This window comes from Melanostigma gelatinosum (assembly GCF_949748355.1).
Source record: "Melanostigma gelatinosum genome assembly, chromosome: 21".
In the NCBI taxonomy this organism is placed as follows: Eukaryota; Metazoa; Chordata; class Actinopteri; order Perciformes; family Zoarcidae; genus Melanostigma; species Melanostigma gelatinosum.
The window spans coordinates 9,360,902-9,376,553 of NC_136654.1; the positions used below are offsets into that span (position 1 = coordinate 9,360,902).

The following is a 15,652-nucleotide window of genomic DNA, read 5'->3' on the forward strand; positions in this document are numbered from 1 at the left end:
TAGTGAGCGCACTGGATGGCAGTTCACTGGCAGAGATAACACACCAGACTCAGCCTATTTCCCTGCTCGTGTCCGGTAATCACAGCCAGAAGACCCGGTTCTACGTGTTTCCTACCCCTCAGACACCCCTGGTCCTGGGACTTCCCTGGCTTAAGGATCATAATCCACAAATTGATTGGGCTGGGAGTAGGATCACCGGCTGGAGCTCCACCTGTCACTCTCGCTGCCTCAGATCTGCAGTCCCCCGGCAAGCTCCTCCCCCCAGCAGTCCTGAGACCGGTCCTAGCCTCTCCGCCGTGCCCCGGGAGTATTGGGATTTAGGAGAGTCATTCAGCAAGGAGCGGGCTCTTTCACTCCCCCCTCATCGCCCCTACGATCCCACTAGTCGGCTATATAATCTCTCCCGGCCAGAACGCGAGTCTATGGAGAAATATATAACTGAGTCAGTCGCCGCAGGAATCATACGTCCCTCATCTTCGCCTGTGGGAGCGGGTTTCTTCTTCGTCTCCAAGAAGGACAAGAGCCTCCGTCCCTGCATCGATTTCAGAGGTTTGAATCAAAGTACCATCAAGAATAAATATCCTTTGCCACTCATCTCATCTGTTTTCGACTCCTTAGCCTCAGCTAAGATATTCACCAAGCTGGACCTACGCAACGCGTATCATCTGGTCCGAATTCGCGAGGGAGACGAGTGGAAGACGGCCTTTAACACACCTTTGGGACACTTTGAATATCTGGTGATGCCGTTTGGATTGACCAATGCCCCTGCCGTCTTTCAGGCACTGGTTAATGATGTCCTCCGCGACTTCCTCAACCGTTTCGTGTTTGTGTATATTGACGACATTCTGATCTTCTCCCCGAATCCCCAGGAGCACACTAACCACGTCCGCCAGGTGCTGCAACGACTGTTGGAGAATCAGCTCTTCGTTAAGGCTGAGAAGTGCGAGTTCCACGTCTCCTCTGTGCAGTTCCTGGGCGTCTTCATTGAGGAGGGTCAGGTGAGAAAATACCCCGAGAAGGTTAAGGCCGTAACGGAGTGGCCGGTGCCCACCTCGCGAAAGAAGCTCCAGCAGTTTCTGGGGTTCGCGAACTTCTACAGACGGTTCATCCGGGACTACAGCCGAACGGCAGAACCGCTGACGCGACTCACCTCCTCCAAGGTGTTGTTTTCATGGACCCCAGAGGCCGACAGGGCTTTTTCTGCTCTCAAGGAGCGGTTCGCCTCGGCTCCAATCCTGGTCCACCCAGACGAGACACGGCAGTTTGTCGTCGAGGTGGATGCCTCCGACACCGGAGTCGGAGCCGTACTGTCTCAGCGGTCAGTTTCCGACTCTAAGCTTCATCCTTGTGCTTTCTTCTCTCGTAGACTTTCCCCTGCTGAGAGAAACTATGACGTGGGCAACCGAGAGCTGTTGGCTGTCAAGTTCGCGTTGGAGGAGTGGAGGCACTGGCTGGAGGGATCGGTGGTCCCCTTCATCGTTTGGACCGACCACCGAAATCTGGAGTATATCCACACGGCGAGACGCCTCAATTCTCGCCAGGCCCGTTGGGCTTTGTTCTTCGCCCGCTTCAATTTCACCATCACCTATCGGCCAGGTCACAAGAACACCAAGCCGGATGCACTCTCCCGTCAGTTTGCCCCGGAAGAGGGGAACTCTACTCCCGACACCATCCTGCCTGCTGCGTACGTGCTCGGTGCTGTCACCTGGGAGATCGAGAGGGTGGTACGTGAGGCCCAGCAGGCTCAACCTGACCCTGGAGGGGGCCCTCCGAATCGTCTGTTTGTCCCTCCGTCCGTCCTCTCCCAAGTCCTGCGGTGGGCCCACGACTCGCGTCTCTCTGGTCACCCCGGCATCCGGCGGACTATAGACTGGCTCCGCCGCACCTTTTGGTGGCCGTCCCTCGAAGAGGAGACCCGTACGTATGTGCGGGCCTGCACTACGTGCGCCCGGAACAAGGCCTCGCACCGACCCCCCATGGGGCTACTACGGCCACTCCCGGTTCCACAACGTCCATGGTCCCACATTGCAGTGGATTTCGTAACGGGTCTCTCCCCGTCAAACGGTAACACCGTCATTCTGACTGTGGTGGACCGGTTCTCAAAGGCGGCCCACTTCATTCCCCTGCCCAAGCTTCCATCGGCCCGTGAGACCGCTGACCTACTAGTCCAACACGTCATTAGGCTTCATGGCATTCCTGCGGACATAGTCTCGGACCGTGGCCCGCAGTTCTCATCCCAGTTATGGAAGGCATTCTGTCACACCCTCGGCGCCACGGCCAGTCTCTCCTCGGGATTCCATCCGCAAACTAACGGCCAGACGGAGAGGCTGAACCAGGAGCTCGAGGCCATCCTCAGGTGTGTGACCGCCACTAATCCCTCCTCTTGGAGCCATCACCTCCCGTGGGTTGAGTACGCCCACAATTCCCACACGTCCACTGCCACCAGACTGTCCCCTTTTGAGGCCTCCTTGGGCTATCAGCCTCCCCTGTTCCCTAGCCAGGAGGTCGAGGTGGCAGTTCCATCAGTCCAACACAATGCCCGGCGTTGTAGACGGGTGTGGAGAGAGGCTCGGGTGGCTCTGCGCCGCACGGCTGAGCAGAATAAGAGAGTGGCGGATCGGCGTTGTGTCCCAGCTCCGGCATACCGTATTGGAGACTTGGTCTGGCTTTCGACCATTGACATCCCCCTACGCACCGAGTCAAGGAAGCTCTCCCCCAGATACATCGGTCCTTTTCCCATCATCTCCATCATCAACCCGGTATCGGTCAAGCTGCAGTTGCCTCGCTCCATGAGGATTCATCCGGTCTTCCATGTCTCCCTCCTCAAGCCTGTTGTCTCCAGTCCCCTAAATCCTCTGCGAGCACCCCCTCCACCCCCCCGTCTCATCGAGGGGGGCCCCGTCTACACGGTCAATCGCCTCCTGGATGTCCGCCATCGAGGTAGGGGGTTTCAGTACCTGGTGGACTGGGAGGGTTATGGACCTGAGGAGCGGTGCTGGGTGCCACGGTCCAGGATCGTTGATCCGGGGCTCATAAGCGCCTACCACCGACAGCACCCCGGTAAGCCGGGCGGTTCGCCAAGAGGCTCCCGTTGAGGGGGGGGTACTGTTAGGATCTCGGTCTGACCTAGTGTGTGCTCCTCTGTTTTTCCCCCTGTCAGTGTTGTTGGTTGAAGGCCATGTGCTTATGTTTTGTTTTTGTGTCAGCCTATAGTTTCCACCCCCGAGTTCCATCTCCAACCACGCCCCTCTCCCCAGGCTCAGCTGTGGGGAATTACGGTGATCAGCGCCGACTGACTTAAATACCCCCAGCTGTCCTCCGGCGCGTTGTCAGTCCGTACGGTTACCAGTCTGGTTCTAGTCGCCGTGAGTTTGAGCAGTGTTTTCATGACGAGTGATTTCTAACCTTTCTGGCTGTCTGCAGCACTCCTGCCGCGCAGAGTCGATCCCCGGGAATTCACCTGTGCGCAGAGGCCGATCCGAGTAGTACCACGGAGTTCACCGGTCGGCATCCCTTGTTTTCATCCCGGACCGTTTCCAGCCGTGAGTAGGTTGAGTTTCCCTCCCGACTCCGGAGGCTGCATCATTCTTCCTCGGTTGAGTTTCCCTCCCGACTCAGGGAGAACGGACAGGCTTTGGCCACTGGACACGTGCCGTAGTCTGTTTGGATATTGTTGTCTGTTTAAGTCTGCAGCTATATATATATATATATATATATATACAAAATAAAGATCTTGAAGGATTAATCTGCTGTGTGAGCGTGCGTTTGGGTCCATCTACTACACCACCACATAACAGATACATGTATGTGCATTTGAATTAAGAATGCCCATAACCGGCCTAAAATACAGCACAGTAAAAAGTCTTTGTATTATCATACACGGGTATGATAATACAAAGACTTTTTACTGTGCTGTATTTTCATATATTATACATTTAAAAACACCTGACATTTCCTCTTGCAGAAACTTAGGCATATTTGTTCCATCCTACAATTTAATAATGTGAAATGTAACTTAAGTCCTTTTACCATGCTGTCATTGATTATGTATGTTATCTATCCTTTACTGGCAGTATTATTAGTTTGACAGACTTTTTAAAGTCACAGCCCAATCGTTGGTACCATATCAGTGAAATATAGAAACGTCAAAGGCACAGCATTGACAAAGCTACAGCACATCTGAGCTTCATATCTGTGTGTTTTTAGGTCTTGAAGCTCCTGAACAATAAACGTTCTCAGGCGGTAGGAATTCTCATGTCCTCCCTGCATCTTGACATGAAAGATATCCAGCATGGTGAGTTCATCCGTTTCGTAATGACTTGATATTTACAGACAGTAATATATGGTTCTTGTTCCTCATTAAATACCACAATGTAGATAGGTGTATGCCACACAGGGTACCTTGGGGAAAAGATGCATCTCAGCAATACTAATTACCCTCATAATCAGCTGTTCGAGCCTATTTTTAGTCAAAGGGGAGAATGATTGTGCCAAAAGAATGAGAAAACTCTTTAACACTATCATTTACCTACCTATATATCTGTATGAATATTAAGTGGATGGATATTCGTCTAGTCATGCTTTAAACCGCAAATAAACCTCCCAGTAAAAGTATTAAATGCAAAGATATTTTGTGTCTGTTACTTGGTACATTTGACCAAAACAGTGGTTGTGGTATAACAATCACATCTGGTGCACATGTGCTTCTACTGACTGTATGGACATCTGGGGCCAATAATAGCTGACGCTGGATACATGGTAACATCTTTACTATAAGTTGCAATAAATGTGATTTTGCAGAATTTGTCTCTGCTTGGAGCAAGTTTATCATTTTGTGCCTTCTTCTTTTGCATGTTATCACAACATTTTAGCAGAGAGTCAGGATGAGATATCTTCATTTCTTTCTCTTTCCTCTGGTCTTTTTTTTCTTTGTTTTTGAAGAATGAAATGGACCCATTCACCTAAACACAGGGACTGCCCATTGTTACGAAGGCCCACTATTCCGAAATCCCAATAGTCCCAAAAACGTCTTTCAGTCCAATGGGACCAAGTTTCAGGTTTCGGAATAATGGGCCGTCAGAACAATGGCATGGCACCCTAAAACACTGAGGTACAGGCTGACCCTTGACTGCTGCTGAATAGACTTGTGACTTCTCCTTCTCTCTGTTTTAAGCTATCCTGAACTTGGACAACACAGTGGTTGACCTGGAGACCCTGCAGGCTCTCTACGAAAATGTGAGCAACACACACTCTACAAAGACAGTTGATCTCGCTTGTCTGATGACTGTGACAGAATCTGATCACTTGTCTGTAAAGGAAGTCTGGGCATTTGAGTCCTTTTTTTTACAGTTTTCCGAGGTAGTTTGTACTTCAGGTAGCACCTTCCTGATTTTATGCTGACCCTCAGAATATTATTGCTGATGAACAAGTTTGGTGGAAGGTTAGTTTAATGATTTCAACTCAGATGTGGATCAGCGGCTCAGAGGGTCAGCTATCTCATAAGGATGGAGGGCTTCTTGTATCGTGTTTTCATATTTAATTACAATGTCCTGATTATTGGAGGAAAATATTTTGAAACATACACATTAAACAGATATTTCTGACTCACGCACATAATTACCTTCAATGTCCCAATTTTGTCCAAGTGGAATCCATATCGTCCGATTTGAAACCCCTGGTCTATAGTTCCTACTATGTTTTTGTAATTGTATGAAAGTCTGTCTCTTGCGTCTCTTCCTCAGAGGGCACAACAGGAGGAGCTGGACAAGATTGAAAAGCACATCAAAGCCTCAAAAGACAAGGAGAACGCCAAACCTCTGGACAAACCCGAGCAGTGAGTCTTTTTTGTTAATCCTCCGACACGTCCACTCCAATGAGCAGACGTAATGGTGACTGCCGTGCATCAGCCAGTATAGACTGTAAAGCACACAAAGAGAGAATAAAAGAGTGAGTAGGGAGATGGCAGAGGACAGGAGTTTGGATCCAAAGCTTCCTCTTGTGTTGCAGCTTTCTCCACCAGCTCTCCCTGATCCCAAACTTCTCCGGCAGAGTCTTCTGCATCCTCTTCCAGTCCAGCTTCTCTGAGTGCATGTCGTCCATAATGAGGAAGCTGGACACACTGCAGAGGGTATGCAAGGTGAGTTAAACTCTCCAATGAGAAATCAACTTGGTTGGTCCTGCGGGAGGACTGTTTGAAAAAGAAAATTGATTACAGGCAGGAACTATTTCTTGAAAAACAACAGTGTATCCATCCGCAAAGTGGCAGCATCTCTGGCTATTGCGCAGGTTGCAAGATACAGTCAGTGAACACAGGTTTTGGCTTTGTAAACGTTTCCAATGTCACTTTGCTGCCCCCTATGGGAAACGCCTCTCAAATGTGTGGGGCTAAACAAAGGCCTCTTACTTTGTGTTTGTAGCTCTGACTCACTATGTCTGTCATCTGTAGGCGTTGCAAGACAGTCCGACAGTGAAGCAGGTTCTCGGTCTGGTTCTGGCTTTTGGTAACTTCATGAATGGTGGTAATCGAACAAGAGGCCAAGCTGATGGCTTCACCCTTGACATCCTGCCCAAACTCAAAGATGTGAAGAGCAGCGTGAGTAAAGAGGGACATAAGCGGAAACAAACTGCACTGAAACTTTATGAAACTTTTTAAAAAACAATCTGCTTTTTTACTCTGGATCTTGTGGCTTACAGCCTTGCACATTTTGTTGTGCTTTTTATAGTAGAAGAAGAAAAATTACTTCATGAATTCCCTTGTTCATACATTGATAATTTACACACATACACACAGAGGCTCAGAATACACACGTGTCCACACATAGAGGCCCCGAGCAGTGAGGTGGTTTGGTACTCAAGGCCACCTCAGCAGTGCCCGAGTAGACTGGCACCGCTCCAGCTACCAGTCTACACTCTGGACTGACTGGTCCATGCTGGACTTAAATGGAAGTGGTGTTTACATGCCAATATAGAGTTTATTAAGGCTGTGTATTGGCAAGAATCTGGCAGTACGATATGTATCATGATAATGGAGTTCTGATTCAATATGTTATATGTTGCTATAGTTACAGTTATAGTAGTTAGGAAAACTGGCATTGTACACAGAACACACGACTAACTGAATAAAATAAAAAAGCATAATTCTTTCGGTAAACATATTCAGTAAACAGACTTATATGTAGTTTATACAAACTACTGTATACATTTTGTAACTATTAATTGAAAATCTACATAGTGTCAGAATCAATACCGTTTTAAAAAACATAAAAAATCATGATGCTGAATATATGGATACTTAAGTGTATCCATATTTTCTTAAACCCATAGAATATATATCTGTTTAACATTGATGTTATTTGTTGTAGGCAGTGTTGCTTGACTATATTTATGGAAGCATGCAGTATATAGACATTTCCATTCAGTCCACTTTTCTATACTATGTTCTATATACTATGCAGTATAACTTCATACAGTGCATTTATGAAGCTGTGGTGTTGAGGGACCGCTTCGTTTTGCTCGCATGGGACAAAGCCACAGCAACTATCTTTGTGAAGCCCAGGTGACAATGTTTGTTTTCTTTCCTCCACATGCAGGACGGCATGAAAAGTCTTCTGTCTTACATTGTTGCATACTACCTCAGACACTTCGATGAGGTGAGTGCTTTGGTTACTAGGGGTGGGAATCACCAGAGATCCCGCGATACGATATTATCACGATACTGCGATATTATCACAATACTGCGATATTCTGAGTATTGCGATAACATAAGCCTATTTTGCGATTTATTACTTTTTTCAACTTCAAATGATGTCCCCAAAGGAAAACTGTGTCAACATGTTTTATCTAATAAGATAAAGTTTTCAGTCTGTTCATCTCACTTCAATCATTTTTATTGCAGCAGAATATGATTGTCAAGCAGACAGACTGACCAACAATGTCATAAATGTTGCATGAACCTGACAAACTGAACAGTTTGTATTACTACATAGTCCAACTTAACTGAATGCAAATGTGTGGACTCAGTATATGAACTATAACTTATATAAGTAGGATATAAGAGTTATATAAATCCTTCTGGCTACGATACTCCCCCATTTGGGCACAGAGCGAGATGGTTTAGCGAAGAGCGTGTCATAAAAATGCACTTTTCAGAAACGAATATAATGAATGCAACACACATGCCACATAACGTCTTAACGAAGAACGTATGGGTAACGTCGTGTAAGCCATTTTATACACTGCAAACACAATTATACATGAACTAATATCATATCTGGAAGATATCTAGAAGATTTGCCACAATTTTGGCCATACATCGACAAACTATGATCCCTGCATGGCTCTCTCATTACGAAACATAGATCGCACATGGCGGATGAATACATGAAACAGGCTCGTGATTCGACCCCGAGACGATCAGTGTCGTCTAAATTACTCTCTTTCAAACCGTTCAAAAGTTATGGGTATATATGCCAACATCAGCCACAGGTCACGAGAAAAAACAAATTGGGTAAAAAAACGTACATTTTGATGGTTCTAGACATGAAAAACTGATTTATTCCAGCCGATTTTGGCGCAGCTACTTCCGCAATGCTGTGCTGTATGTCTGTGACTGATATCAATCCACTGGTAGAATGAATGACAAAATGGCAGGCGATTCTGTGAGGTGGACCAATCCATGTAGGGAGGGGGGTTCGCCCAGCATTTTCTGATTTTTAGTCAGTAAACAGACAAGGAGATAGTCAGACACCCCCGCATGGCTCCCGTTGGACTATCCCACATCGAAAAAGGTGTTTATTGTGTAAATCGGCAGACCACAGGCCATACCAGGCTCACACAGACACATTATGATTCATATATATTCATGATTGACAGATATGACACTCATAACTGCTCAAATTTATTCCAAATGGTGTCAAACTGCTTTATTATGATTATTGAACACTCTTAGTGATAAGAAAAGTGAATATATAGTTAATATTTAGTTATATAGTATATCCAATTAGAATAGCGCAGCGCAAAATCTGGTTCCGAAAATCTGAATTTTGCTTGAAATTCTGTACTCAGACCTCATTTATGCTGGGCTGCTAAGTAAATTAGCTTGGACAGACCACAAACCTGTTGTGCTATGACACTGGAGTATTTTTAGGGTTCATTAGGCATTATTTAAAAAATAATGTTCAATAAAAGTGCTTTTTTTCCAGACGAACCTGGAACTTTTTCAATTTGAGCTGTGCCATAAGTGTATCTGTTATTAACCAGTAACATATACACAATATTTACATAATTGAACACATCTCACAAGTGTTACCTGTATTACACCATCAACATTATTAAAATAGACCTTGTAGTTAGAGTTGTGGACTCTCTTGAGTATGGGTATGCAATTTTCGAGCAGAGGCCTAAAAATAGGGCTGACTTCATATTTATTAGCCAGTAAAGCAAAAAGCTATGTACATGGTGGTCCTAAAACAATATCAGACATCTGTCCTAACTGTTTTTGACATAATATATGTGCGTGTGCCCGTCTGTCCATCGGCAGGATGCTGGTAGAGAGACGTGTGTGTACCCTCTCCCTGAGCCTCACGACCTATTTCAGTCCTCACAAATGAAGTTTGAAGACTTCCAGAAAGACCTGAATCGACTCAGGAAGGACCTGAGAGGTAACACACACACACACACACACACACACACACACACACACACACACACACACACACACACACACACACACACACACACAGTATCAAGCTTACATGGTAATTAGCCTCAGTCTTTGTGGCTTCTGCTTTTGATTCACCAAATGGCAGGAAAAGATAAATTATGAAGGTTTAAGTACAGACTGAAAAGAGTTGGAGATTTTAAACTGATACGCAAAGTAGGTTGAATGGATTTAAACTATGATATATTCACAATATTGTGAAAAAATAATATATAATAACCACTCTGTAATATATGCCTACTGGTATTTCACACAAAATGTGCTGCTGGCTTGTAATTATTGTCTGCTTTTTTTTTATTAGCGTGTACATCAGAAGTGGAAAAGGTGTGCAAGGTTTCAGACGAGGATGACCTGCAGCCCTTTAAAGACAAGATGGACGACTTCCTTGCGCAAGGTGACTTACTAAACTAAAGTGTTTTAGTTTGCGTAAACTTAAAAGCGGCCAGTGTTGGTTTCTTGTAGACCAACAAAGTTTCTGCGTATATTCACTGTTTCCCACCAAAGCGCATTGTGTGTTCCCCTGAGATATAACCATAGACTGTATGTAAGAAGTGGACGTAGTCATCGTGACGTCACCCGTTGGTTTGTGGACTTTCGTTTTTAAGCCTCGAGTTCGGCGATATGCCGTCGCAATGTTGCTTTTTCGCAAACCCATGAACGGAAGTTACCATATTTGGTATGCGGCGGAGTGACGTAGAGATGCCGTATACGGCTCTAGCAGCAGCGACCTGTCAATCACAGTAAGCCCCGCCCTAAAGCATCCCCTGCTTTATGGTCTGTGTGACTCTAAATGGACCATAATGTACTAAATGGACATCATGCTGTATTGAAGAAGACTTGAAACTAGAGATTGAGACCATAAACTCATGTTTACAATGTTTACTGAGGTAATAAATCAAGAGAGAAGTAGAGTCACTTTCTCATAGACTTCTATACAATCAGAGGAGCCCCCTGCTGGTCGCCCCCTGCTGGTCAGTAGAGAAAATGCAAGTTTAAGACACTACCACACCGGAAGTGTCTCTGCAGAACCGGAGGTTGCCGTCTGGTTCTAACAAACTGAATCAATCCCCATTAAACGTTTGCAAGCATTTTGAATATTTTAAATCATGCATTGTTTACGTGTTTACTTGCTAGCAGTCTCATTCTTTCTTACCTTTGTGGGCGCATTGCTTTGTTTTTTTGCCTCCAAGTCCATGCGACCGACAAGTGGGCAGCAGTTGCTAACAACAAACCCAAGTACTTTCTCAAGTGTCACTTGTGTTTTGACCTCTTGTATTCTTTCTTCTAGCAAAAAGTGAACTGGAGACCCTGGATGCTCAACTCAGCAGCACTCACAAATTGTGAGAAAAACTCATTACATTACGCACCATACAAACAACCTTTACCTGCTTTATTTCAACTGTCGCCATCACTGAGAGCACCAGTTTGTACAAGAGAGCTGTTCTTTACATATCACTGTAGTCAGTACACTTCATGTATCAGCTGGCCCTTCACCATATGTTTAGCAGTTACACCATTACACCATAGATGATGACTTAAAGCTTTGATTATACTTCTGTTCAGATGTATAAGATAACAGATGTGCACTTGTGCACGCTTCTTTACTGTACATACTACTGTACATTGGTGAAGACGGTTCAACACAGGCGCACGAGAAGAAATGATGGTGACCTCCTGACAGCAACAGGAAGAGGTTCTTTTGTTTGTTGCATTTGGCGAATAACATGAAAAAGTTAAAAACTGTGTGCGACTGCTTGATGATAATAGGAGAACAGGTGGGAATTATATACAGACTGTGCGCAAACAACGCATCCAGTTTACTTGTCTAGCTCATGAGCAGTCGATGTGCTTGTAGCACGGAACCAACATTTTGGACTGCACAGTGTCCGCTGGGAGCCAACACTATCCCCTCTGCTGGAGGGAAGTGAGGCATGGGAGATCCAAACCCAGGACTGATCAGGACAGACTATAGGACCCTGTTGCAGGAAAATGAGAGGTTTTCTAAAGGGACTCTGGTGCTCCGAAACATTACCACTTTTGTCCCAAGGGGTCGCCAAAATCAACACAAAATTCAAGTTACCTGTAGTAGCTTTAAGTAAAAGCACAGAAGTAGGCTATTTTCTGCAAATTGTGTGTCAAAATCTCAAGTAAAAATACTAATACTAATACTGATTCATCATTCATTAGAAGTATTTTACTGCTGAAGCTTGTCGAGGTGGACTTACTAGTGGTTCCCAAACATTGGGAACCACTAATCTTTAACACTGCATATATTCTATAAACATATATGTTTTTATGTCAGCTCTTAATCTGAGACATACCTTGTAACTGTCATATAGATGTAGTGGAATAAAGTGTAAGATATTTTCCTCTTCAATGTTGTGGAATAACAAGTGGAACGTCTGCACCATTAGGCTTTTTAGCTCCAGTGTTGTATTTTCTCTCAACTCGTGGATAAAAAGGGAACGCCACAAGTCAACTTCTGATGGTGTCCTGTTAGGTTCCTGGAGCTCACAGTGTTCTTCTCAGTCAAGGCCAAGTCAGGAGAGAAGGAGCCTTCACCGAACACTTTATTCTGCGTCTGGCACGAGTTCTCCTCTGACTTCAAGGACCAGTGGAAGAAGGAGAACAAAGTTATTCTTAAGGAGAGGTACAGTAACACATGCTGCTCTAGAAACTGCTGTTTTATTTTTGTAAAATGCATTGAATGTAAAATTAAAAGCGTTATTTCTCACTATTGCAATGGGAAAATATGGTGCGGAAAATCTGCCGTGTTCCATTTTTGACAAAAAACGGTTTGATATAGCATTTGTACAGAGCCAGGCTAACGTTAGCTCCTTCACCCTGTTCCAGGCTAAGCTGTAAGGGATTGGGGGGGGGGGGGTAGACCGCTGTTCGTTCCGCATGTAAAACTAGAAAAGTCAACGTTGATTTTTTTTCACGCAACTTGTTTACTTCAGAAACAACACAATCTTTTCCTTAACCTAACTAATTAATTGAGCTTTACAAGTATTCTGAAGAAGCAACAAAATCAGTATGTGTGTATTCATATTCGCTGCATTCATATTGTGTGTTCTGCAGGTTAAAAGCAACAGAAGAGTGTTTCCGACAGGCCAAGGAGAAGGCTTCCTACAGCGTCAAACCAAAACATGCCTCTGGCATTGTAAGTTGACCTTTAACCCTTGTTCTTGTGATCCCTCTGTTTATCTAAAGACTGAAGAGTATGTTTTGCACTGCCTCATAACTAACTAAGTACGACTGACAGTAAAGCTCTGAGAATTAGCTTCATCACTATATTTATTTAAGTCCTCCTAATTATAATTCATAAGCCGTATATAAAGAAGTAAAAATGGTTTATAACACTTTAAAGTGTTTATTAATGGATGTGTTAGGTTTGTTTGACAACAGACAAAATATAAAAAGAAGGGGAACGTACAAGTACCACAGAAAGTCATCTAAAATCCCTCCACACTGCTGGAGGACCAGGCCATATTGCTGGACCTGCTGGAGGGAAGGGAGGCAGGAGAACCAGAACCAGGACTGAGCTGGGTAGACTATAAGATCTGGCTGCAGTACAATGGGAGGTATAGGGTATAGGGTATAGGGAACCTGAATCTCGGAAATACTACCGCTTTCGTCCACGGGGACCGCCAAAAGCAACGCTATACGAAAGTTCCTCATAGTAACTTTACGTCTCTTGAACACTTCATGTTTGGGAATTATGGTGATGAGTGCTGGCCACTATTATGAGACAGGGTGTCAAAATATGAAGCTAGTATTGAAGGCAGCAAATCCATTCCTTACATTGCGACAAATTGAAATGAGTTCTAAGCACTGCAATGCACTTGACCAAACAGAAGTTAAATGTTTATCCATTCTTACTTCAATATAAGGACAGATTTCCATTTACTTGTTTGTGTAGCGTGAAACCGCAGATAGTATCAGGTGATAGACGGTGTAATGCATTTAACCTGATGATCCTATGTCCTTTTCACAGAAAGCCAAGCTTGGCATGAAGATTTGACTCAGTGGGCACGGAATGCTTGTTTTTCCTCGACTTTGGGCACCAGCCGTGAGTCACCCATAAAGAAAGTATGAAGAGGACAGAAAAGAAAAATGAATGGATGTATGTGCAGCTGAGCCTACAGTCTGGACATCTTGTTTCATTGATTTATTTCGTGCACTGGCAGCTTGATCCATTTTGCTGCGCTGCTCTCCAGCTGTCTGATAACTGAATCCAACGCAATCGTGGATGGATGTTCCCTGGAAGGCCACCAGACACCAGGAATCAGGTCTGGACACCTATAGTAGACTGGAGTAATAACAGACTTCAAACAACATTTAGAATATAACAAATGTCTCAGTCATTAAGATTTTTCAGCAGAATGGTAATGGCAAGTTCAACAAAAACCATGCCATTAATAGCATTAAAAACAAGGCCTATATGATTCAAATCTTAAGGATAATAATGTAAAACCAAGCATTCAGATCCACCAGATGTTAATACGTGTTTGTAGTAAGTTTCTGTGGACAACAGCACATGGGACAGGAGCACGTAAGGCTGAACGGCAAAACTCCGCAGGAACAGTCTTCATCTGCAGTAACACTGATGGAAGCACCAATATACACTCGGTATGTGTCACTTCATCACTTGTATGTTTAATTGAGGAAACACGTTTGATTTAGTTCTCTACACAACGTAAATTCAAACTCTGTCATATACATCAGCATGCAACAGGACTTGGGAAGTTGAACTTGACGGAGGTTTGACACAACAATCTCAACTTGGTACAAAGAAGAAAAAAGTGTGGCCATTTAAAAAGCACTTCATGTTTTGACTCGTAATTCCTCAACTGTGTGGCGGCCAAGCCAAATCACTTCTCTTGACTTGTTGGTTCAAGATTACACCTGTTTTTCCACAATTTTCTATAAACAACATCAAACGTTTTTTCCTTCACTCTTACTATTTGTATCCAATCTTGAAAGTCCCTTTATATACAGTAGATGTTTTTGTTTGATGCTACAGTATAACGTTATTCTTAAACTGACTTTTGGCCTATTTCTTATTGGCATAGATTATTCACCATGAATGGATTTAACCCCTGAGTGCATTGGACAATTGCAGCCAAATGTAGGTGTCACTATAGCATTTAAATGGCCATGACACATGACAAGTCTGACTCATGTTAAGTTGTCAAATTCATCTTAGTCCTAAGTCTTAATATTTAGGTACTGTCCGAAATATTTAGTCACCATCAGATATCAGCATGATTACGAATGTGTTTTTTGACTGAAACGTTTTAAAACATTAAACAATTCTACACATCTTATGATTCAAATCTATTTTAGAGGATTATGCAGTTTTGGTGAAAGTAAAGAGTTGTTTTTTTTCTTGAGTGTGGAGCAAACAGAGCCGGGCCAGCTTGCCCAACACATTCTCACTCCCAAGTTGTCAAATACCAACTTTTGGACAATGGCCTTAACTTCAAATGATGGTTCCTCTCGAGCATCGGTGTTGGACGTGTCAGGGACGCCGTTTCAGTCTCCGATCTAACATGCATAGTGTCTTTTCAAAAACAACTTCCTTGTTCACAGGAAACGTACAGTTTCCGCTCGTTACATGCATACTGTCTTTTTTCAAAATAAAGCAATGCAGGTTTACTTATGCAGCAAAATTCCTTGGTTAGGTCTGGAAAAGATCTTGGGTCAAAACACGTACGTTTGTTACACAAAATAAGTAAATTTTCCGTTTAATTAATTGGTGTTAGTTACCTACTTAAGTTCTGTAACAAAACTACAGTAAAATAAGTCAACTTGACCTGGTTTCACACGAGACACAAACAGCAGTCTGCTGGGTGAAGGTCTTGCGTTGACCTATCCAACCTCCACTCTTACCTGCCCTATGTACACTTTCTCGTTCTTTATGCTACATCG

The 15,652-nt window shown here is 44.1% G+C and overlaps 1 protein-coding gene across 1 annotated transcript in view; it reads left to right on the plus strand.

Moving 5' to 3' along the window:
• fmn2b (formin 2b) overlaps positions 1-13,806 on the plus strand; it is a gene marked incomplete at its 5' end in the record, with an annotated part of 38,236 nt that extends 24,430 nt beyond the window's left edge. Inside the window, 12 exons of the mRNA XM_079293549.1 lie at positions 4,207-4,294; positions 5,174-5,235; positions 5,742-5,833; positions 6,007-6,136; positions 6,446-6,592; positions 7,590-7,649; positions 9,539-9,659; positions 10,020-10,112; positions 11,007-11,058; positions 12,219-12,368; positions 12,800-12,881; positions 13,716-13,806. Coding sequence (XP_079149675.1) covers positions 4,207-4,294; positions 5,174-5,235; positions 5,742-5,833; positions 6,007-6,136; positions 6,446-6,592; positions 7,590-7,649; positions 9,539-9,659; positions 10,020-10,112; positions 11,007-11,058; positions 12,219-12,368; positions 12,800-12,881; positions 13,716-13,742 — 1,104 coding nt within the window. The 3' untranslated portion in view covers positions 13,743-13,806. The remainder of the gene's footprint in view (positions 1-4,206; positions 4,295-5,173; positions 5,236-5,741; positions 5,834-6,006; positions 6,137-6,445; positions 6,593-7,589; positions 7,650-9,538; positions 9,660-10,019; positions 10,113-11,006; positions 11,059-12,218; positions 12,369-12,799; positions 12,882-13,715) is intronic.
• Positions 13,807-15,652: the final 1,846 nt, after the last annotated feature.